Below are 24,663 nucleotides of genomic sequence, written 5' to 3' on the forward strand. Positions count from 1 at the left end.
TTCTCCAAAGCTGACTTTGGGCTTCTAAAAACAGAGGTGGCCAACTTCATGGCACCCATTCCAATAAGAAATAGATGCATGACTGCTGGATCATACACTAATGCACTGTACGAACATGTACATAAATGCATGGAACTAGCCATACCCAAAAGAACCAAGACACTCTCCTCCCAAATAAGGAAGCCAATCTGGTGGTCCCCTGTCATTAATAAATTCTACAACAGAAAGAAGAAACTGCTGCAGAAAAAGGTAAAGTCACAAGACTGGAAAATCTCCTTTATTGGCCTCAACAAAAAGTTGAAATCCCTCATCAAAACCTCTAAAGCCAGCTATGAATGCAGAATTGCAGCAGACACTAAAAACGACCACAAAGCCTTCTACAGCAACATCAAGAATCTCCACAGCAATACCCAGATTTGCTTTGAGTTACTGCACAATGGTGCCTCCTATACTGAGCCAACAGATATTGCCAACATACTGGCAGACAGATTCAGTGCCAACTTTTCCCCTCTTTCCCCCCCTAAAGGACCAATCACAATACCTGAAGAATGCCAGGCATCCAGCATCACTGCAGCACAGGTTAAAGCTGCATTATCCAAGGCCAAGAATACAAGCTTCCATGGGACCCGACAATATCCCTGGCTGTGTTCTACATGAACTACAAAGTGAACTGGCACTGCATTTGGGTGCCCTGTTCACTCTCAGGTTCACCTCGGGCTTTGTCCTTACCGAATGGCGCACTGCTACAGTCATTCCTCTCTATAAAGGGGGAGCAACTACAGACCCTAAGAATTATTACCCCATTAGCTTGATGAGTCTGATATGTAAGGCTATGGAGCACATCATCATGGACCTAATTAACATGGATATAGGAAATCTCCAAACTCTAGATCCCACACAATTTGGTTTTGTGAAAGATAGATCATGCCTGCTCAACCTGGTTGACTTCTTTGAGACAGTCACCAGAGCTGTGGATGAGAGTAAGGCAGTTCATACAGCCTACCTTGATCTGGCCAAGGCCTTTGATACCATTCCTTACTCAGGAATCATTGATAAACACACCAAACTAGGCATCAACCCTTACATCACTAGGTGGGTTGCAAATTGGCTCACAGATAGGACCCACAATGTGAAAGTAGCAGACTCCAAGTCAGACTGCCGACCAGTCATGAGTGGAGTCCCACAGAGTTCAGTCCTGGGTCCTCTACTTCTCAGAAGTCCAGGTCAACACGGAGGGACTCTGGCTGACCAAGTTCATAGATGACTGCAAGCTGGGAGCCATTATTAACTCCCCAACTGATGCAGACATCCTGCAGAAAGGCCTCACTGAGACCAATGACTGGTATCGAAACCATGGCCTTAAGCTTAATGCCAAAAAATGCATCGCCATCCCCGATGGGAAAAACTTAGTTCCTGCTAATTACCACATCGATGGGAGCCCACTGAACACTGAAGATGTTATAAGAGATCTGGGGACACAGGTTGACAGCAGCCTCTCCTTCGATCAACATATTGCCACTGTGGTCAGAAAGTCCTTCTATGTGGCACATCTCATTACCAAGGGTTTTGCATCCAGGAAGAAAGAGGTCATCATCTCTCTCTACTCTTCCCTCATTAGACCAATCCTTGAGTATAATGGCCCATTTGTCATGTACCTCACTAGACACCTGCAACAGCTGGGGAGACCACAAAAGTACCTCACGAAGAGGATCCTAGGTGTTAAACAAATGTCCTACTCGGACAGACTCAAAATACTCCAGCTATTCTCTGTATCATATTGTTTACTAAGAGGCAATCTCTGCTTGACTTACAAAGCCATGTCTGACCCATCCCCATTAGAAATGCTACATCTAAAGAAATCCCAATCCCTCCACACCACATGCTCCAGAGACCTCATCCTCATTACCACAATCAACAGAACAAGCTGTAGGGACAGGTTCTTAACCCAGACTGCCCATGCTCTGGAATAGACTTCCCATACATGTCAGGCAGAGCACCTCACTGGCCCTTTTCAAGAGAAATCTGGATGAGTGGATGGGAAATAGAAAGTTCACCCTGGGGATCACTCCAGTGGCTCTGACTGATCGAGGCACTTGGAACTAACTTCAGGCGGCACGATACCAGGGTAATTCTATGGGCTAGGCATGTAAAGGCTCCAGAGCCATTAACCTAGTACACACCTATGGACCTATGAACATAAATCATGTATATAAACCTCTTAAAAGCAGTGACTGTAATCCATTTTAAGAAATATGAGCCCCATAAAAACAGGCAAAGCCTCTCATATTGCATGTGATACAAGCATCGATAAGGACAGGTCAGACTGGAAATTGTGCTGTAGTAAAGTTTTCATTATGTGCTTCAAGGAATATGAGCTCCACAAAGACAGGCACAGCACCTCATAGTTAATAAAGTCTGTCAATGGCCATATGAAAGCCAATATTTTCAATGATCACACTATAAACCACTTTGTTAGATGGACCTGATGAAGCTCAGGCAAAAGTACTTTCTTAAATGTAGTTCTACAGTGGATGCCAAGGGTGTGTTGTCATGCTTGAATTCTCCTTTTTATGTTTGTTAAAAATAAAAATAATAAACTTTTAAACTAACAATGATGTTCCACAGACTGCTGAGCTTTTAAGCCCTGGTGGGTTTTTCAAGAATATTCACATAAGGGGCTAATTTCTAAGCCTTGAGATTAGCTCCTTGTTTTTCCATCCTCCAGATAATCCTCCTATCAGCTATTGTGGACCCTCCCCACCACTATCTGTAACTAACTTAAAAAAACTGACCTGTAGAGTATAATGTATTCAAGTAAGAACGCTTATCTACCTACCTACTTAACTGAATAAATGGTTTGAAACTTTAACAAGGTGTCTTTATTCCTTCCATAGGCTGGGCATCAGAGAGGCAGTGAATCTCTGAGATCTGTTAGCTAAAGTGATTTTATCTGGACTAATCCTTTAGACTCTGTTTCCTCATTTATTGATAAATCTGATCTCACTTTGTCTCTCTAATTTCTCTATTTAGTAGTTTACTTCATTTAGTTTCTCTGCCACCTCAAAGGGTCAAAATCTTCTACAGCAAGTCCCAAAATGCAGAGACTGACTACCTAAAAGAACGGACTTACATATACTAAGACCAAGATGCCACTTCTCAGATTATTCCCTTTTCTCCAAGGTACAGCAATCTTGGAGTTGGTATATGTAAGTTTGGGGTGACTGCAGGATCCCCCCTGCAAAAAGAAGATTAAAGGAGAAGACAGATTTTTTGTGATTCTCTCGTCTCTGTGATTTTTGCCTTTTTTTTTCCCCAGATTTTCGGCACTTGGCATTTTGAGTGCTGACATTTCAGTAGGGAGTCTTTTTTAATGGGTCTTTATTACAACGTCAAACTCACAGGAGTTTGAACATGGTAATATCGAACCCAACAGTCTGAAATACGAAAATAGCGAAGCCAAGGCACACCAATTTTTTTCCCAGGCACAGCCCCCCATGTTGGTGGGTGTGGGGGGGCGAAGCCCCCCACTTTAGTTTAAGTTTAAAGTGTATGTTTTATTTTTTTTGTAACGAAACAGTGATTTTTTTACCTGGGAAAAAAATCGCTGTTCTGTGTTTTCGTTGTTATTGGGTTTCGAACTGTACGGTTTGATATTACAACATTCGAACTCCTGTGAGTTCGACGTTGTAATATAGACCCTTTTTTAACAGGTATTTTTTCCTCCCAAGTCTAGACTACTATGTCCAGAAAGCCTTGGGAATGTCTGCCATACAATAACTCAAATGGGGTAAATCCTGAAGAAGCTTGGGGCACCTGCCTTACAGCAAAAATGAAGGAGGAAAATATCTGATCCCAGTTCCTTCCATCTAGTTCTTTTTTTTTCACACAGACTAACTCACCATTTTGAGGGTGATACACTGATGTTCTTAACTTTTTGATGCACATTACCCCTGACATAAATGGGCTTTCATCGTCCATGAGTGCTTATTTGGGAATCCCTGCACTGCAGAAATGTAACACTAGCTCTGCGGCTGTTGCCGTGGTACTGATTTTTTGAAGGGAACTGCTTTACAAAACGTAGTAGCAAAGTCAAGCACTGGTAGTCACTGTTATACTTAAAGTAGACTTTAATAATATGCATAGGTGTCAGGGGACTCAAATGTAGGATGTGGTTCAATGTTTTGACATTCTGGGCAGGCTGATTGAAGTTCTCAATGTCTTTCATTGTTCCAGACTGAAAGAATCTTGCTGAAATTTTATCTTTGGTTTTTAGCCATATTCTGGAGGACATTTGGAAATGGACATGTACCACTTTCATCATAAGTATTCTAAAAGACTTTGGAATAAACAGTTAGCAATTTATTTCTTCTTTGCCTTTATTTACACCATACAGCAAGTCATTTTTCAACAAATAATATGGGTGCAGACTGGGCCCAGTCTGCCCATCTACTGCTGCTTTTGTTATGGCTACACTTTCTCTGGTCTTGTTTAACACATCATCTTCCAACTGCATTTTTTTAATTCTCATTGCTGACTTGCCAGGACATGAACATTTTACATTTTTGTAAGTTCATTCGTGTAAAGTAGAAGGTACAGTCTATTCACGTATGAATACAGGTACCAGGATTTCTTCTTCTTCTGCTATTCCTTTTCTACATGCCAGTGACTTTTTTCAGGTTTTGGTGATCTTTTACTTTTACTACAGCAACTTCTGTTTCTTTTTCCAATATTTGCTGCTGAAGATTCTGTTTCTGGCTACACTTCTGTTTTAACTTTACAAAGGGAAACCCAGGACTCTGTTCAGGTTCTGTTTCTTCTCTTAGTAGGTTTATTCTCATGGATCTATCCTTTTATGTCTTTACAAAGGCATATTTTATTACTTACTTTAATAGTTGGAATCTTTTGGCAAAGCTCCGTATAATGCACGGAGTTTCTTCCCTTTAAATGTCTGTTCTTATTTTTTTCACTAAGTTAATAACTGAAGTTTTCTGATTAAGAGACAGTAAAATCTTTCTGCTATCACACAGGTTCACTTGTCCTTTCCAAACAAAACCAGATTCTAGTTTCTTTTGATATTTCTGCATCTATAATTTTTTCTTTAACAGGACTGTGCAATTTTAACAGTGTGTCAAGCTGATGTCTCCTGCTCCCCCAATTTTTAAAAGGGGTACATATATATATACATATACATGCACATATATATCTATATCTATGTATCTATATCTCTATATATCTATATTTAGGTATCTATATATATCTATATTTAGGTATCTATATATATATACATAGTATATATACACATATACATGGTCTGAAGAAGCAAGTGTGAAAGCGCTTACCGTCTAAGTGCACAATAAACGTTCTATGTCTTGTTTGTAAACCACGTTTATCTTGGAATATTCTTTTTGAGTGATTTTGTCAACCTGCATTGTTACTGACGCTGAAGTTTTCATTTCTACTGTTCCCAAATAAGCACTCATGGACGATGGAAGGAACTGGGATCAGATATTTTCCTCCTTCATTTTTGCTGTAAGGCAGGTGCCCCAAGCTTCTTCAGGATTTACCCCATTTGAGTTATTGTATGGCAGACATATATATATATATATATATATATATATATATATATACACACACACACACACACACATGTATATATGTATATATATTTTTTTAAAACCAAATGTTTTATTTTTTTCTCTTTATCCACACCTCACAATGTCTCTACTATCGTCATGCATTGTACACTTTTCTTTCCTTGGATACTAGCCCTAATTCAAACCTTATATAAATAATGTCTTTAATGCTACTACTTATTTATATATTAGGCTCAGCCTAGTCACAGGGTATTACATATTTGTTTCCTTATTTTTATGCATCAGCGCTGTTCACACATCACCTTTACATCCAATTCAGTGCTGTAAAATCTAATCTTATTAATTCTCCCCAGACCCCTCGGACTTCTATTCTCTTCCACAGAGGTATTCTGTACCTGTTCCCTGTTTTTATTTATTTTCTTCAGTTCCTCCTTCTCTCTGGATTTCATGTCTTTCAATCATGTCTCTCTCTTTTTGTATAACTACTGCTGTCCTCAAGGGATCTGTTCCCATTTCATCCATTTTGTGTTATGTACCCAACTTATATTATAACTTATCGTTGCCAGCTCTAACTATTAATTATTATTCACCACTTCCTCCATTATTGGTTCCTGGTTTGTTTTCCATAATCTAGTTACACTTTTCTTAGCTGCAGTTAGGATTAATACTGTTAGGGACCTTAAAAAATGTGGCTCTTATAAATCATCCACCTAAATTCAAATTTCCCACTCAGACTAAAATTTTTCAAAGATGACCCTACAGTTTCCTTTCAGACTATTCTGATTTACTACATGGCAGAAAATATGTCCCCAGTTCACCTTTTGATCCAGTTCACATCAACAATATTGGCTTACTTCAGGGAACATCTTGTGCAATCTGCTTTTGGATGCACTTCCTGGCAAATATTCTACACTTCCTTGATTTTATAATTGCCCACATGGCTTTATATATCTCTACCTGGTTCTAAGTTTTTATTCTGTTGTTCTTTGTCAAAAGTTAGCAATTGAGTTATTTTTGTACCATCCTTCAGCTGTGCCTTATGCAACCCACTAATCAGTCTCCTACTATTCACCTTTTATGATCTTGCTTTCAGCAAAGTTTTTACTAACTCTGATTTCTCCCAGTTTCATCTAAATCTCTGTCATATTTTCAAAAAAAATTCAGATAGACTGCTATATTCCAACATTTTCCATCCATTTAATTTATTCTTCTTCATATAGTCCTACTAATCCCCATTATCTTCACTGCATCGTAGTTCCAAGTAATATATTTTCCTCTTATTCTAGTACCACATCTCTCAGTTTAGCAAAGTCTTTAATTTCTGTTTTCCTAGACCAGTTGATTATATATGAAATCTCAATTTCTGGCACCTCCTCAGTCTAAACACCTATATTCCATTTCTATACATTACTTTCAAATAGGTTTCCTTCTGTGAATCCTTTAATGGTTGTGACCATATATTTATTCTTCATTTTATGGGAGGGTACTCTCCTTGCTTCAGCAGCATCCATTTCCATTTTGACTAGTAATTACTGTTCTGTGCATAATATCTTAATCCCATTTGTGTAGCCTTATGGTATTCTTGTAGGCATAGCAATTCTAGTCCCCTTCCTCTTTGGGCAAAGTCAACATCTTCCATTCCACCCTTTATCTTCCCAAATATATTTTAATATCTTTCTTTTTATTTGCTTCCAGAATTTATTCTCCAGATTGGATATAAATGTTTGGGCCATATATATTATTAATGGGACAATAAACATCTTTACTGCTTGAATTCTTTGATTCAAATCTATTCTCATAGTTTTCCATTTTTGATCATGCTAATAATCTTTTTATTTACTTTCTTCCAGAATTCTAACAAATATTTTGCAGTTATCCATACCACTAAGTATTTTAGCTTTGTTGTTGTTCTCTCTTTCGGCTTTTCCCAGTTAGGGGTCGCCACAGCGGAACTCTGGTCCGCTAATGATTGGTAGCAGATTTTTACATGTCGAGTTGCCAGCCCTGACTCACAACCTTCAACGAAGGTACGCCCATTCACACGTCTCCACACAGAAGACGCTCCAGCTGAGAATCGAACAGGACAACATCTTACTGTGAGGTGACAACGCTACCGCAGCACGACCACCGCAGTTTGTACTAAGTATTTTAGCTTTGTGTGTTCCCATAATTGTGGATATTCTCTTACTAATCTGAATGTTGGTACATAATTTGCACTATTTGCTTTAGCTTTATCTTCATGTATTTTATACCTTGAAAACTGTGTAAATTCCCTCAGTACTTTAAATAACTCTAAGATATCCTGTTCAGGTCTAAACAAGGCAATCACTCCCTCCTTACTCAGTATTGATCAGTTCAACTACTGAGTACAAAGCCCCCATTGGGATGTATCTCAGTAAATGTATCAAAAAATTAAAAAGACCTCAAAGGCTCCTAATCAAAACGGTTACAAGCCCAAAGTCTCCAAGCTACCAGAGAGGCTGGAATCTCCAACTTTTTATTCAGTGTCTTATAGACTTTTGTGGGAAGATTTATGTTTTATTTACCATGCCATTAAAGACTTGATTTTCCAGGACCTCCTCTTTCTCCGTAAGTCAAATATCTCCACCAATACTCACTAACAGATAAATAAAATATGATGGAGGGACAGGTTTATAACCTGGAGACTCCCAAACCTCTGAAAAAATGTTCCCTGCATGTTAAGCAGTGAGCTTCATTATCTTCCTTTATGAATAAACTAGATAATTGGATGGGTCTTCATGAATTTATCCCATGATTTGCCTGGAGAAAGGAGGTGCTGTTTGAAAGTGGGCACTGGTAAGCTGAAAATGGCTCAGTGGCCTTGAAATATCTATAAATCTGTGACAACTTAAGGTAGAAAAGTAGCCACAAAGTCTGGATGAGGGAAAAATGGATTTGGATGAGAAAGGTAGTACAACAGTAGTCCGGTGGGGATGGCTCATAGGTTGGTACTAGGCTATCGGCCCTAGGGCCTATACAAGCCTAACCATAACAATTCCCTGGCTATTTCTTCCCACAATATTTACTTCCCTGGACCCCTGTCTAGCAGGGTGACTGACGTGATCCCCGGGGTGAATTTCCTATCTCTCATCCAATCGTCAAAGGTTACTTTTGAAGAGGGCCAAGGAGGCACTCTGCTTGACATGTATGTGCAGTCTATTCCAAAGTATGGGGAGTCTCTGGGTCAGGAACCTATCCCTCCAGCAAGTTTTGTTCATTGTAATGACAAGGTTTAGATCCCTGGGGTATACATACATATTCATATTTATTTATTTTACATACTGACTGAGATGACCCACCTGGCCACAGCCCACTTTTTGAGAAGGCCCAAGTAGGAAAGGTTTGTGGAAAAAATACTACAAATTACTACAAAACAAATGAAAATTACACATAAAGCAAAATTTACACCAAACATTATTGTAATTTATATAATATATGGGGTTGGGGGTTGACATAATGGTTAAGGTGTTTACCTCAAAAACACAAGGTACAGGATTTGATTCTCAGCTTTGAGGGGAATTGACTAGGCTTAAAATAGCCCACAGGGGCAACTAATCTAATACTTACCTATGAACCTGTGAACAGTAGCATACAATAAATTCACTTTGTCAAATGGCAGTTATGGCAAGAAGGAGGTGGGGGGGGGACAGTAAAAAATAAAAAGTTGAAATAGGGATAAATGTCTGGAGGTGGGAGTGGCAAGAATACAAAAGCTGAAGGGAAGAAGTTGTTTAAAGTGCTACTGGATGAAATAACACAATCATTATAGTTGTGTTATCCTACCCTTTAAGTGAAAAGAGAATGATGTTCAGACTCATCGAGTTCAACTTCCTGATCACTATTCTGCATAGAAAATCACAGCAGGTTCTGTTGGCACACAGGCAGTGGTTCCTTCTATGTCTCTTTTTCCCATGGTTGTGCAATATAGTTAGTATATATATAAGTTAGGGAATTTTCCCGTGCAAAACAAATTTTAAGGGGATTCAATGAGTAGCAGCTTTGATGGGTGTGTTCCATCTGGTTGAAGTTTTAACTCTGGGAAATGTTAATCTTACAGTTGTGATTATGTAAGGAAGTATCTTCATCAGTATATATATTATATGCGTGTGTGTATGTATGTATATACGTGTGTGTGTGTGTGCATGTGGCAAACAAAGATCTATGCATGGCAACAATGAAACTTTTGAAGAGTAACATACCTGGACTGTGTACAGTTGATGTTGAGAAGTTCATATTTATAGGCATTAAAGAGACATGCATGTGTCTTCCAGATGATGATGTAATAAACCATGGATGCAGAGATTAGGCAGATCAGCTTTAGTTCAAAGCCCACATGCAGGAACATAGAGCAGGCAATGAGTCCCAGAATACAGCAGTATATGTAATACTACACAAAGGAAAAGTCATAAGAAAATGAAGGATTAGTGGTCACTCTTTGCTAAAACACAGTGCATATGTTAAGCATTTATCTCAGCAATTCCTCTTTGTATGTTAGGAGGCAGTATGTTACAACACAAACTCTTGCTATTTTCAGTTGCATATTCTTCACTACAGACTAATCAGAGCACTGAACTCCCTTCTTTTGTTTGTAGAATAGATTACTAAGCACTACTGTGAAGTATTAAGATTACCAAACTTCATTACATTTACAACATTAGTTCAAATCTCAGTTCAACACTCTGGGACTCAGAAATGAGAACGATTTACAGAGGACAGGTAATGTACTAGTAAAGCAAATTACCCCCATTAACTTACCTGCTGGTGTTGCTTACGTTGCAAGGTGGAAATACAGTTAATGTGAATAATACTGCTGTGTGTGTGTGTGTGTGTGTTTTTAGAATAATTCGTTCTAATACACAAGTTACCCATTTTTCTTAAAATCATCTTAAGGGTGTGAGTTTTATGCCTGCTGCCGTAACAATGAGAAAGGACATGCTTATGTTTTGTTTCAGATAAAGAGGGATATTACCCTCTAACTAAGTGCAGATGCTGGTTTATGAAAAGAAATAAGCACGGAATTCCAGTTTGCCAGTTGTTTTCCTTCCTTCTGAAATTCTTAAAGATGTTTTAGCAAAAGGATTCAGTTTCTTCCTCTGCATAAAGTTGAACTATTGTACAGACTGGTCTGCTGTCATTAAAATTATTGCTCCTCCTCCTCACTTTCCCAATGCAATTTCAGCTACACTGTATAAACAGACAAAGTGTAACAATAAAATAAAAACATCATTCATCATACGCATATGCTGTTAACAAAACAGGACAATTAAATCATTCATAAGTATATTAATTATTCTTATCCATTGTATCCATAAGTTTGTTTTGCTCTTTATATTGTTAACTTGTCTCTATTTGTATGTTTTGTTTGGGCTTTTACCCTCGGGTCTCCACTGAAAATGGGTAATTTCTTACCCATTTGCACTAACCCGGTTAACAAATGTGAAATAAATAAATAATGGGATGTACTATCCATCATGGTGGAAAGTGTCTTCTTCATGAAGCCTGCTCTTCTGGAGCTATTTTGTCCTTCAAAAAATCCCTGAGTCTTGTATTAGGAGGTGCATCTTTGTCAGCAGGACTAGAGTCGCAGGCATTAAGTCATGTCAGCAATCTGAAAATTTCCCAGGCTACTAGATGCTCTCCTTTTACTGAGAGTATAGTAATAAACTAGCTTCCAAATTTAATATCTGTTTAGCACCTCTCCCTAGGTCCTGGGCCTTACTTTATTTTTTTCAGTAATCTCTTGCGGTTTATCTTTCTAAATTGCCCTTCTACTCTTTTATTTCTGTTGCTTGAAGGGTTTCACTTGTCTGGTGCTACCTTCAAGTATTAAAAAAAAATAAACCATTATTATTTAAGATGGATATGGCTTAATGTCCAGCACTGGCAGTCCTACAACCTCAAGCTCAGCCAATAGATAATGTGTGAAAAGACAAACAAGAAAAGCAAAATAAGCACTGATAAAGTGAGAGAGACCTTTGCAGGACCTATTGGTAAAAAGCCTCAAGTAGAAAAGACACTGACTTGTACTAACTATTCTTCTGGTGTGTCTAAACTTCCTGGGATAGTTTTGTTTGAATAGTCTCCCATTAAACTCTTTACAAATGACAGTGTATCCACTTTATCTGAAGTACATAAAAAATTGAACTTCCAGACCATCATTGCTTCATTTATCTTGCGGATACTGAGTATGAAAACACATTAGAGGCCTTTATCAGGAACAAGCAAAAAATTTCTTCCTCCTCTCTTTTCCTTCTTTTTCAGCCAGAACATCTCCATTCTCCTCACTGGCCCCCATTGAAACACTTGTCAAAAACAGGTAGGCTCACATCATCAGGTGCTGATGAGGGTATCGACAGATTTGTCAGCACTGGTTATGTCTTAATGTTAGGACCATAGTCTTTGAAGATAACTCTAGATATTGATGGCATTGACAATGATACTGCTGACACTTGGACTCCATGCTTGGAGCCTAACATGGTAAGTTTCAGCACTAGTGTTATAGGTACTCATACAGATGTTGGTTGGGCTGGATTTCCACTCCTTCAACTTGAGGGTCAATGTGAATGCTATCCTGTTTCAAAACAAATTTGCCAAGACAAAATCATACTGAGGCTACAAGCTTTTAATTCCTTACTGATATTACACTGAACATAAATCTAACATGGCAGACTACAAAGACTAACTTATATACATGAAACAAAATACTATACAACTGAGAGGGTACCTCCTGAAATATTCTTTCCTATCACAAGTCATATTGATCAGTTGATGGCAACATGCAGTCATCACCTAGTGATGGCGTGGACTGTTACATTTCAGAATGCTCTCAAACTCTGAGCAAATTTTATATGACTTCATGTGCAAAAGCTCTCCCTTTACACAGCACTTGTTACATTCAAGGTTAGAAGTGGAATGCTAGTCTGTCTAGCTGCACTCATAACAGTGTCTTTTGTTCACATTGCAGCTTTCACATGCAACGTTCAAATATTTTCTCCTACTTAAGCAATGTTTCATAATAACAGAAAGCAGAACTGTCTCTCCTTATCTAGCACACAGCTGCAGCATCATGTCTCAGAACACAAATATATTTTCATGCCTAGCTTGCTCATGTCTAAAATACAGAAATCCTGCTCAGAAGCAATGTGTAAAATACAGAAATCCATTATAACACTTATATTTTAGTAATCCATCCTACTAGTATTCTGAATATCAGTTCATGGGTCAGCTGGTATTTCAATCTGTTGCAGGTTTTGCTCACTGTTGACATCAGCTTCAATCTAATACAACCCTGGGTAGTAGGGACTGGTGCCCTCAATCTTGTGTGTCATCAATGGCAGTAAAAACATGACCAGTGCAGAATGATCTGCTTACACCATTCATGGTGACTGGCTGTACAAAAACATTGGCCTCAATAAGAAACATTTACCTGGTTCTTTAGTCATTCACTTTTTCAGTGAGCAAGCCAGAAGAGCTGGAAGCTTTTTGCAGGTCTTGTCATTGATATTTATACCTATTCAAGCTTCCTCACCATCCTTCAACATGTCACCTCTAAGGACTGGGAGGAAATGTAAATATAAAAGGAAGTACTGGGATGCATATCAGGAGATTTCCACCCACTATACATAGGATGGAGGAGGATATTGATTTCCCCCATTTAAGCCATTACAACCTACATTAAAAAAATAAAATGACATGAACTTGGGGTAATTGTTTTAGTTGTTTCAACATATTTGTTAAATAATCACATTTTAAAAAATAACACAAGTTCCCATACATCAATAGAAAGCAAAACAAGCAAGTATAACAGTCTCCATTGTTATTGTTATGCAATATACATTTTTTTAACAATCTGGGTTCACTACACCATTACATAAATTGCTCAATTCCCACTTTCCCTTAAACTTCAATCCTCCCCCCTCCTCCTAAACATTATTCTATAAACATATTCTTGCCACAAATCCCATTTATTTTTATGAAAGTTAGTCTTTCCCTTTTCTAAATATCCTACCTCCACTACTATCACCACCTTTACAACATTTAATACTTAAACTGCAGCTGCATCAGAATATGATTTCCATTTTCTAGTAATTGCTTTTCTGGCAGTCAATAACTCAGTAAGATGTTACTATGTTTAGGCAATTCAGATCCTATATCCAAGAATATTTTCCTTAGTTATAACCATTTGTTCCTCTAACACTTTTGTCAAAATACTGTCTAAAGAAATTGTAAAATTGTAAAATCTGACAACTCTTTACATTCCCACAAAATACATTTCCAATTAACTCTGTCTTCCCCATCATACCTATGGCATTTGCTATCTCTCTGTGAAAAAATCCTCTGAAGTCTATTTTGGGTATAAAAATAGTTATGCAAACACTTACAAGCAGAAATCCTAAACCTGCTGGACTTCATTACATATTTATCAGCCTTACAGATTTCTTCTTCTTATTCCTTTGCAAATTGCCTTTCCATTCTCTTTTCCTACTATATTCTAATCTAATCGATTCGTATGGTTATAATGCAATATTTAATATAGCCTACTAATTGTTCCTTTTTTTAGCAGCAGCTTTTGTTCCAAACTCAACTAAAAATGTTACCAGTGCTGGTCTTTCACTTAACACTCCCATATAGATATCTCTTTGTTTATACTATCTTTTGATTCCCTGATATGGAAGGCAGTCTCTAACCTGCAGTCCCAAATTAGTACAGTTCTGTGCACTTACCATAAATATAGATGTTCGAATGTATTCACTGCTGCAATCGTCACATTTGGGTTATCTGCCTGCAGGTAGCCCTCAGCCAGCCTGAATACCAGAGTCTTTGGATTTCTGCGTTGGATGCTGTCGCTTCTTCCTTGACATCAGGTCATCAGGGGTATAAAACATGCAGCCGATGCCATTACATCAGTTTTTCTTGCCCCAGATGTCAGGTGCCCCCACAATAGGAAGCAATTAAATGGTATGGTAAACCCCATCAAAAAGCAAATACACAAGAAAAAATAGATATACCAACCAGAAGGAGAGGTAGAGCCAAGAGGGGTCAGGGAGCTGGAGGGAGGGTAACCAGGACTTTAACAGTGAATACACTCCGACATCTATATTTATGGTAAGTGTACACAACTGTACTATGTTCTTCATGTTTCACTGTTGCAGACATCACATTTGGGTTGATTCCCAAAGCTAAGAAAGGGAGGAGGAAGTTAAAGAGCATTAGGGCCAGCTATTAATCCCTGTAAGACTGCAATGGCAAATCCAGCTCTGGATTTAGAAAAGATAGGCAAGTGGAAATGCTTGGTGAAGGTATGTACAAAGCTCCAGGTAGCAGCTTCTAGGATGTCCCTGGTAGGGACCCCTCTGAGAAATGCTGCAGAGGTAGATGTGGCCCTGGTGGAATGTGATCTTATCCCCTGTGGGATAGGTTTTCCATGGTGCTTGTAGCAGAAATGAATGCAATGGGCTATCCATTTGGAAATGGTTTGCTTTGAAATGGCCTCAAACTCTGCCCCTGCAGCAAAGCTAACTAGCAGCTGCTCAGATTTTTTGATAGGCTTAGTCCTATCCAAATAGAATCTAAGTTGTCTGTGCATGTCCAGAGAGTGCAGTATTCATTCCCCTTTGTTTTGTGGATTAGGGAAAAAAGGTAGGCAAATGAATGGACTGATTTAGGGCCACAGAAGACACCACCTTGGGCATAAAGGAAGGATTAGTCCTGACGGAAACCCTGTCCACATGGAAGATAATGAAGGGTTCCACTGCCATGAGGGCCTGTAATTCAGACACTCTTCTTGCTGACATGATGGCTCGAAGGAAGGCTGTTTTCCAAGAAAGGAATTTCAACTCTGCTGTAGCAGCTGGTTCAAAGGGGGAAGAGTGAGCTTTTCCAATACAAAGTTAAGGTCCCAGGATGGAGTGGGAGCTCTCCTGGGGGGTCTTAAATTTTTGGGCCCCTCTAAGGTATTGCTTTAGCAAGGGGTGAGAGAAGAGGGGTGGCTCAGTATTATAATGTGCTGAAATGGCAGAGGCATGAATTTTAATTGACGAGAAAGATAGGCCCCTGTGGAGCATTTCTGTTAAGTACTGTAGAATATGAGGTAAGCTGGGCACCGTTGTGCCCATCCCCTGAGCCAGGCTCCAGGAAGAGTATTTTTCCACTTTTCAGCATAGGATTTTCTATTTCTAGGCCTCCTTGTCTCCAGAATGACATCCAGTACCTGAGGGATGCTAAGGGAGAGCTCAAGGAATTAGCCAGGCTGCAAGGTTCAGGGTTTGAAGCTGAGAGTGCAGAATTTGGCCCGCCTGCTGGGACAGCAGGGAAGGGGTCTGAGGCAGGTGCCATGGTTGTAGCAGTGCCATACTGCACAAGACGGGGTACCAGTGTTGGTGTGGCCAGTCTGGTGCAATCAGTATTGTCCTTGGCTTGTCCTGTTTGATCTTTAGTAGAACCTTCGAGAGGAGAGGCAGAGGCAGAAAGGCATAAACTGAGAGGCTTTCCCAGGTAAAGGACAGGACATCCACTTTCCAAGCTTGGCTGTGGGGAGTTCTTGTGCAGAATTTGTTCAATTGGTAGTTCTGAGGGGAGGCAAACAGGTCTACCTCTGGAGTCCCCCATTTGTTCCTCAAGAGGTTGAATATTTTGGGTTCTAGTTTCCATTCGTGTGGGTCCATGAGATTTCTGCTCAAGTCATCTGCCAGTGAATTTAGTATGCCTGGCAGGAATTGAGCTTGCAGGAGTACTTGGTAGCTTAAGGATGTGTTCCACAGAGCCATGGCTAGTCTGCAGATAAGGTACGAGTGGGTTCCACACATAACTGTAGTGTTATCTATCTTTACCAATAGTTGTCCTGGAAAAATACGGTCTTTGAAGGCTGTCAGAGTATTCTGTACAGCTAACATTTCTTTTTGATTGATATGCGGGTGCATCTGTCTCGGGTTCCATTTGCCCTGAATGCACTGCCCTGCCATGTGAGCCCCCCATGCATAGTCTGATGCATCTGTTGTTAGGGTTTGGGCAGCAGGGAGTAGAGTGAAAGGGAGTCCCTTGCTGTGGTAGTAGGCTTCTGTCCACCAAAGGAACTCTATCTTGATACAAGGAATGATAGAAATCATTGTTTCCAGGTCCTGAGAATGTTGACACCATGGGCTTTTATGATACCACTGGAGTTTCCTCGTATGCAGTCTTGCATATGGAATTAGTAAAATGGAAGAGGCCATGAACCCCAGGGCTTGCAGTATTTTCCTTGCAGATAGCTGGGGTTTTGTGGCCAATAGTTTGAAGTAGGTTGTCAAATAAACTTGTTTCTCTGGAGTGATGAATGCCATATGGGAAGTTGTGTTCAAGCTTGCTCCCAGGAATACAATCTGTTGGCAGGGTACTAGGTGAGATTTCTTTTCATTGATGGTGTACCCCAGTGAGGTTAGAAGTTTCTTTATGAATGCCAGGTGTTGTAATAGCAAGTCCTGGCTTTCTGCCTGAATCAGACAATTGTCCAAGTATGGGTAAATTTGAATATTTCTCTGCCTGCAAAATGCAATAGTTGGAGCTAGACACTTTGTGAATACCCTGGGCGCAGTAGATAAGCCAAAGGGAAGTGCAGAGAACTGCATGGAGCCTGCCCTGAAGCGTAGGTATTTCCTGCACGAGTCACTTATTGGGATGTGCAGGTAAGCTTCCTTTAAGTCTGGATTGCCAGCCAGGCATCCTTGGCTAGCATGGGAAGAAGCTGTTGCAGAGTTAGCATTTTGAATTTTGGAACTACCAGAAAGGTGTTGAGAATAGAGAGGTCCAGGATAGGATGCCAAGAGTTGTCTTTTCTGGGTACCAGAAAACCTTGTCCCCTTTGTTCTACTGGGACAGGCTGAATAGCCCAGATATTGAGAAGACAGAGAACCTGCTGTTGGGCCTCCGCCCATTGATTTGGGGGTAGGTCTGGCCAACCATTTGGTGTTGGTAGGGTGTGGAAGTGGAATCTGTATCCTTGGGAAACTATGTTCAAAACCCATTTGTCCTGGGTAATGAGTTCCCAGTTTTTTGCATGCAGGGTGAGCTTTCTTCCTAAGGGAGCAGGTAGTAGAGCAGGGCTTGGAAGGGTTAAGGTTAAGTCATTGTGCCATTTTTCCATAGGGGGTGGCTTACTACTCCCTGCATTGGAAGTGGGAGCCCCCCCCACTGCTTAGGTCTGTGCGTAGCCTAAGACTGTAGCCTAGGTGGTCTGCTGTTCCTGGGTTTGGACTGAAAAGGCCTAGAAGGGACTGGAAAAGACCAGTTCTTTGAAGGCCAATGCCTACTGAATCTGGGAGGCTGTACTTGTAGGAAATCTTTAACAGTTTGCATAGATTTAGCTTTTTCCTCCATCCTTTTGAGGATGACTTCTGCTTTGTTGCCAAAAAGGCAGTCTTGGTTTAAGGAAGCATCCAGTAATTTAGCTTTTACATGATCTGGCAAGTTTTGTTCCTTAAGCCAAGCATGCCTTCTAATTACAGACCCAGTGACAGCAGCCCTGCAAGATGCTTCTAAAGTGTCAAAACCACATTGCAAATATGTTTACCAACTTGTTCTGCAGAATGCATTAAATCCTGTAATTCTCTGTGTTCAGTACAGTCATGAATCAACATTGTTTTCTGTTTAAGTAGCCCCATAACATGCTGCTGATACTTTAGCATATGAAACTGGCAATGTAAAGCCCTAATGGCCAAAGTAGGAGAAGTGTATACCTTCTTACCCCATCTGTCTAATCTCTATCAGAAGGGGTAGGATTTTTGGCAGCAGTAGCCTTAATGCCTTTTGGTCCTTGGTAAATGGTCTCTGGATCCGCAGAAGGATTCTTGAAGAGGGACTGGTAAGAGTCAGGTACTCTGTAATACCAGTCAGGTTTTCTGGGAGCTGGAGGTAAAGTGTCTGGGGAAAGGCAAGATTCCAAGAAAGCATCATCTACAATGTCCAGAACAGGAGGGATAGCTAAAGGCCTGTGTTGAGGTAGGAGTAAGAATTCCCTAACTCTCTTTTTGGAGTTAGAGTAATCCTGGCTTTCCCAACAGAAATGCTCCCTAAGAGTGTGCAAGGTTTCACCGAAAGAAAAATCTTCTGTAGGGGAAGCAGAGGAAATGGAATCCTCTGCATCAGAATCCTCATAAGTAGATAAGGGCAAATCCTGGTAATCTGAAGGAGCAGAAAAATCAGATTCCTGATCAGAAGAATCAGAAAAAAAATCAGTTCTAGTTCTCTTAGAGGGGGAAGGCTGGCTTCCCCTAATTAAGATAACGAGGTCTTCAGCCATTCTAAACATTTATTTTTTAGGCATATGGGCCTGAGTCTGCAGTTTGGTCGTCGGTTTTCTAGGCGTGGTGTGAGTTTTAGGCCTGGATGAAAATGATGGCATTGGTTTAATATGAATGTCTGTAGGCCTGAATACACCCTCAGAAGCTGGTGCCTGCACAGCGGCTCTGGACCCATCCAAGGTAGAGACATCCACAGGTTCCACACTTGAAGAAGCATCTCGCGACATACCGGACTTCGAATGGGTCTCAGTAGAGGCCTGCGAATCAGAAGTAGTGGGTATCAGGGGCTGTGAAAGCACCTCACTGAGTACTGGTGGACTAGCTTAAAAGAAGCGTCATCTGCAGTTTTGGACCTATGTGGTCTGTCTCTGTCTTTATCCTTATGTTTTTTTAAGAAGATTGGTAGTCGGATGACTTGACAAAGCCATTTCAGAGTACACAGAATGAGTACGAAAGTAATTAGGTGCAAAAATAGCCCGGTGATGAATAGTTCAGGTGTTGAATAAGGCACAAAACCGACAATGAGGGACGTCGTGCTCTGGGCCTAAGCAGGGGATGCAGTAAGAATGAAAATCTCTATGAGGTATTTGCTTTCCACAGGTAAGGCAATTGTTAACTTTTACTGACATCGGTTAGACCAAGAAAAGGGATCCCTAACGGGCTACTTAGCTTTTTTGAAGACTTCAGGTCTGAAACTCGAAAACGAAAATTTCAGGAGTCCGCCGACCGGCACTTGCGAACTGCTTCTGCTTCAAGCACCGCACGGCAAGAAAGACTGATGTAATGGCGTCGGCTGCATGTTTTATACCCCTGATGACCTGATGTCAAGGAAGAAGCGACAGCATCCAACGCAGAAATCCGAAGACTCTGGTATTCAGGCTGGCTGAGGGCTACCTGCAGGCAGCTAACCCAAATGTGATGACTGCAACAGTGAAACATGAAGAACATCTGCTTAGTCTTCTCTCACTCTATTACCATTTCCTATCAATTTATTTACTGCTAATACCTTGGTTTCATTGCTAATTTCCTCCAGCAAACTTTAATACTCCCTTGTCTATTTTCCATAACCCTACTTGCAGTCATTCCTATTAGTAAAAACAACATTATCTATTCCCAATGTAGCTTAGTTTTTAGAACAATTTCTGCTAATTTATGAATATAATATTCTGTATGGTTGCCATTCCCCTTAAGGGATTGCATCCCAAATCCTAGTCTGTTTTTATCTCCTGAACTCCCCCATTTCATTATCATTCCTTTCCACTTTAATTTATAACCTTCTGCTTGAGTTATGCCTATGATAATTATCAGCATATCTGCTTGTGTTATGCTTATGATAATTATCAACATAGCTCTAAAGTACCCCTTCAAATCAAATAATACTAAACCGCATTGTTCCAGAGGGAAAAGCAAATTTTTACCCTTCCCTTTCCCAAATAAATTTCTTCAACTCTTTTTTTAATCATCTGCAACTTTTCTATTTCGTTAAATATGGCTAGCTTCTATATAAGACTAAAGGGACCAAAACACTTTCAATAATTGCATCTAATTATCCATTATCAACAGCTTCCAGCGTCTCTGTTTTTGTATTATGTTTTGCTTAGCCTCTTTCCACATATCCTTACCTGCCATAAAAGGATAATGTTTAATTCATATATTTACATACTTCATCTTAGCATGTCCCCACAAGTATAGGTACTGCTGAACCAAATGATGTATGGTTACATAGTTTGCTGCTACAGCCTTTTATCTATCTTTATTTATTTTATACTTGGAAAAACTTGAAACTGTCTCAAAATGTTCCACAAGACTGAAATATTCTTTTTTGGATATATCAACTATAAAATAATACCATCAGCCAATAAAGAATGTTTGTTGTTTATCATACCAGTGTTTCCTTGAAATTATGAATTCCTTATTTTTTTACTAGCTGCTCTAAATATAAGGCAAACAACAGTGGGAAAAGTAGGCATCCCTGCCTGGTTCTCTGTTCAAACACCATTTATCAGAGGGGAATCATCCCACCTTAATTATTGCCTCTGACCCTTCATAAATCCTTCTTAATAACTCTAGTATTCTACCAGAAAATGGACATTTTTACTACTGCCCTACTCAAAGTCCCAGATGACTGTAATGGATGCTTTCTCTGCATCAAGACCCACCAACAACAGACTTCCAAGATGGCTGCACATTGAGTAACAGCTTAACTCTAGCTCTAACCGATCACAACAGAAACTCAAGAGAGAAGGCCAGTAGACTTTTGTGTTTATGGGTACATTTCAGTAACTGGCTAGTAAGTGCACTGCCTGGATACCAGGAAAAAAGAAATACAGAGTACTTGGAAAAAATCATCTACAAAAAGTGAGAAAGAAACACTGACTGGGGAAAGTTCTGCAGCTGTTCAGCAAAATGCAATGCAACCTCCAGACAAAACTTCCAGTAATCTACAGGAAGGAATAATACAACTGTACACAGACCTGATTAAAATAAACAAAACACTGATGGAGTACATCAACGTAAACAACAAAAGGCTGGAAAAAAATGGAAGAAGCTTTAAACAGATATTCAGATGACGTGACAAAGCAGCAAAAATCAGACACTGAAATGAAGAAATGGCAGGGTGAATATGAGACTGCTCAGGAAAAGATGTTTAAAATAATAATAGAATTAGAAGACAGACTACGTAGGGAAAACTTGAGATTTTCAGCTATACCAAAGAAGCTGGAAGGAACAGACTGCATTAACTTTTTGAAAGCACAAATAAGTAACTGGACTGGTATTCCACAACAGGAGATGTTAGTTGAAAGGGCACACCATGTGTATGCTCCAAACTGGGCTATGAGAAAGCAACCTAGACCTTTATTAGTAAAGGTGCAATCCTACCAACAGAAGGAGTTGATTCCGTGGCAGAAGAACAAAATACTAAAAGTGGGAGACAGCATTGGGTTTGTGGAGAATGATTACTAATTGTACACCAGGCAGAAGAAGAGTAAATTAATTCCACTATTCGGGAACACAGGTGTGAAATTCAAACTGCTGTACCCAACTGTCTTCAAGGTATTCCTCCCTGGAGGGACAAGATAATTTTTTGATGAAGTACATGCTAAGGAGGAAATACAAAAGTGTGTCCAACAAAAGTGAGCTGTGAAAAAGAAGGATATTCTGCTTCTTGTTCTTCTGGTAATAAAGACCACAGAGAGACTGTACCTGTGAAACCTTTTCCACTGTTTCAACAGAAAATGTTGGAGAAAAGGAAGGGAGCATGAGAACTGACTTGAAGAATTGAGAGTACATTGGAAATGAAGCAGAGACAGGATATGGGAGATGGAAATGAGCAGTAATAAAACCAGTAACTTAATGTGGGATTACAGTGGTGCAATAATTATATTTGTAAAATATGATGGAAGAAAAAAAAGCCTGGCTGGAAAAGCAGGACAGAAGAAAAACTGATGTGCTTTTTTCCTCATTCTTGCATAGTGGAATGACTGGAGTAAGGACATTAGACTGATTTAGTAACAAGTTTTAAGAGAAAGCAAGTAAATGAAAAAGAATACTGAATATTATGAGGCTATTTTTTCTAGAAAAATTAAGGTATGCTTAGTAGCAATTCTGTATCTGGCCCTCATGTCTCCATGGAAACAACCTGATAAAGAGAAATTGACTGTCTGGTTCTCATGTCTACATGGAGACAATCTAATAAAGAGAAATTGGTTACAATCTGTGGAGAGTGATTGGCTGGGAAAAAAGAGAAACTGGCTAAAAGATAATGTTCTCTGAAAGCATTCAGGGGTTTTCAGCTGGGAAAGCAATAAAGATAAGATAAAACCAGTTATCACTTAGTAAAAGCATAGACTGTGGCATGTGTCTTAATCATGGATAACTTTTCTTTTAGTTTAACACACATTTGTGTCTGTCAGTTAGGGATATTTGTTCCTATTAGGAGGGTTAAACTTCAGTATTTGAAGATGTACAGTACATAGTTTTTGTGTGTTAGTATTAAATTAATAGGCTTTATGGGGGTATTTTTTTTTTGTTTGAGGGCTTTCAATAAAACAAAAGGTTTTGTAAGATGTGAGATAGGCTCAAACGGATATGATAAGAAACAACTATGTAAAAGTTCAACCTGCCAAAAAGTGTATGCATGTAACACATGCTGTATCTAGACATTTAACAAAAAGGTGTTATATATAAAAGGTGGGAATAATAACTTTTTAATACAATGATGCTAACTGTAATGTCTTTAAATGTCAGTGGTCAAACAGATAAATATAAAAAAGACGAGAGAATCATCTTTAAAAATGTATAGTGCAAATAGCTATGTAACAGAAGACACACTTGGAAAGAACTGAACATGTGAATTTGATAAAGAAAGGTTTTCATGATGGTTATTCAGTGGAATATCTGGGACAAAGGAAAAGAGGAGCTCCAATAGTGATAGATAAAAAAACAAATAAATAACAATGGCACATTTCTAGTGCTAAGGGGCTACTGGCAAGGGAGGAGGATTACACTGTCATGTATTTATATTCAACCTAAAAGTGCTATAATGGAGCTTAAGAAAATTCTGGGAGAAATAATTAGTTTTCATCAAGGAATATTACTTATAGGTGGGGACTGTAATTTGAATTGCAGCAGTGAAGATGTGCCTAGGGGGCCCAGAAGGGAAAGTATAACAAAGGAGGGTAGACTTTAAAGAAATTTATGAAAATCTTTAGCATGGAAGATGTGAATTCACTACTAGGAGTTCAGAATGAATTTAGATATTATTCCCTAAGATATAAAAATTGGGCTAGGCTAGACAGAATTTACATTTCACAGGAACATGTGCATTTCATTGAAGGTCTTGACATGCACCCAATAACCATTTCAGATCATGCACCAACGATAACTAAAATAAAAACACTGGGTGATGAAATAAAGATGAGACAATGGCCCTTTCCCTCCTATCTGTTGAAAAGAGAGGAATTTAAGGAATGGGTAGTGGAGATTATTCAGGAGCTATTTGAAAGGATAGAAATTACTTGTGAAAATATAGCTAAGTATTGGGATAAAATTAAGGTGGAGTTTAAAAATAGGGTGGAAATAGAAGAACAGGAGCTATGGTTAAAATGTAATTAAAATGATTTAGAGGGACTGACAAATTTTCAAGTATTGCAGAATGGGGAGAATCTCATAGAACAGCTGGAGAATACTAATCAGAAAATAAGGGAATAAGGGATTACCTCAATAATATACACAAGTTTAGAAAGACTGTTGTTAAGCAACTGTTTTTTGATAACAACTCTACTCAGCCATTTTCAGTCAAACATTACATACCTCATTTAAGTCCTGCCTTCTTTTAAACATCATTCCTCCCCTGTGTGTATTGTTCCCACAATTCCCATTTTTTTCCTTTGTAGTTTGCTCCTACCCCTTTTTAAATATCTCAGTTCCAGTTGTTTTATCCCTGTTACTATAGTCACGTCTTCTAGTATAGTTGGTTTAGATTTTGATTTCTATTTTCTGTTAATTGCTTTTCTGGCAGCCACCATAATTAGACATAGCAAGACCTTACCATGTCTATGGAATTCTGATTCTGTATCATAGCTCAGAAAAATCATCTCCCTTATCACACCAATCTGCCCACCCAGCATCTCCAACAGTGCATCCTGCAGGGAATCCTCAAGTCTGCCAGCTCACTGCACTCCCAGAAAACATGTTCCCAATTACCTCTTTCTGCCCCGTCATGCCTCCAACATTTGCTGTGCACACGAGGAAAAATTATTTGGGGTTTGTTA

The 24,663-nt window shown here is 39.3% G+C and overlaps 1 protein-coding gene across 2 annotated transcripts in view; it reads right to left on the reverse strand.

Annotated features, from left to right (window-relative positions):
* Nucleotides 1-24,663, reverse strand: part of ADCY7 (adenylate cyclase 7) — a 2,777,509-nt gene that overhangs the window by 131,923 nt on the left and 2,620,923 nt on the right. For both annotated transcript variants that reach the window (XM_044081980.1, XM_044081981.1), the window contains one exon: nucleotides 9,815-10,002. In XM_044081980.1, the coding sequence (XP_043937915.1) occupies nucleotides 9,815-10,002 (188 nt within the window). The remainder of the gene's footprint in view (nucleotides 1-9,814; nucleotides 10,003-24,663) is intronic.

Source organism: Protopterus annectens, chromosome 8.part1 (genome assembly GCF_019279795.1).
Source record: "Protopterus annectens isolate FY-2018-M chromosome 8.part1, PAN1.0, whole genome shotgun sequence".
Taxonomy (NCBI): Eukaryota; Metazoa; Chordata; order Ceratodontiformes; family Protopteridae; genus Protopterus; species Protopterus annectens.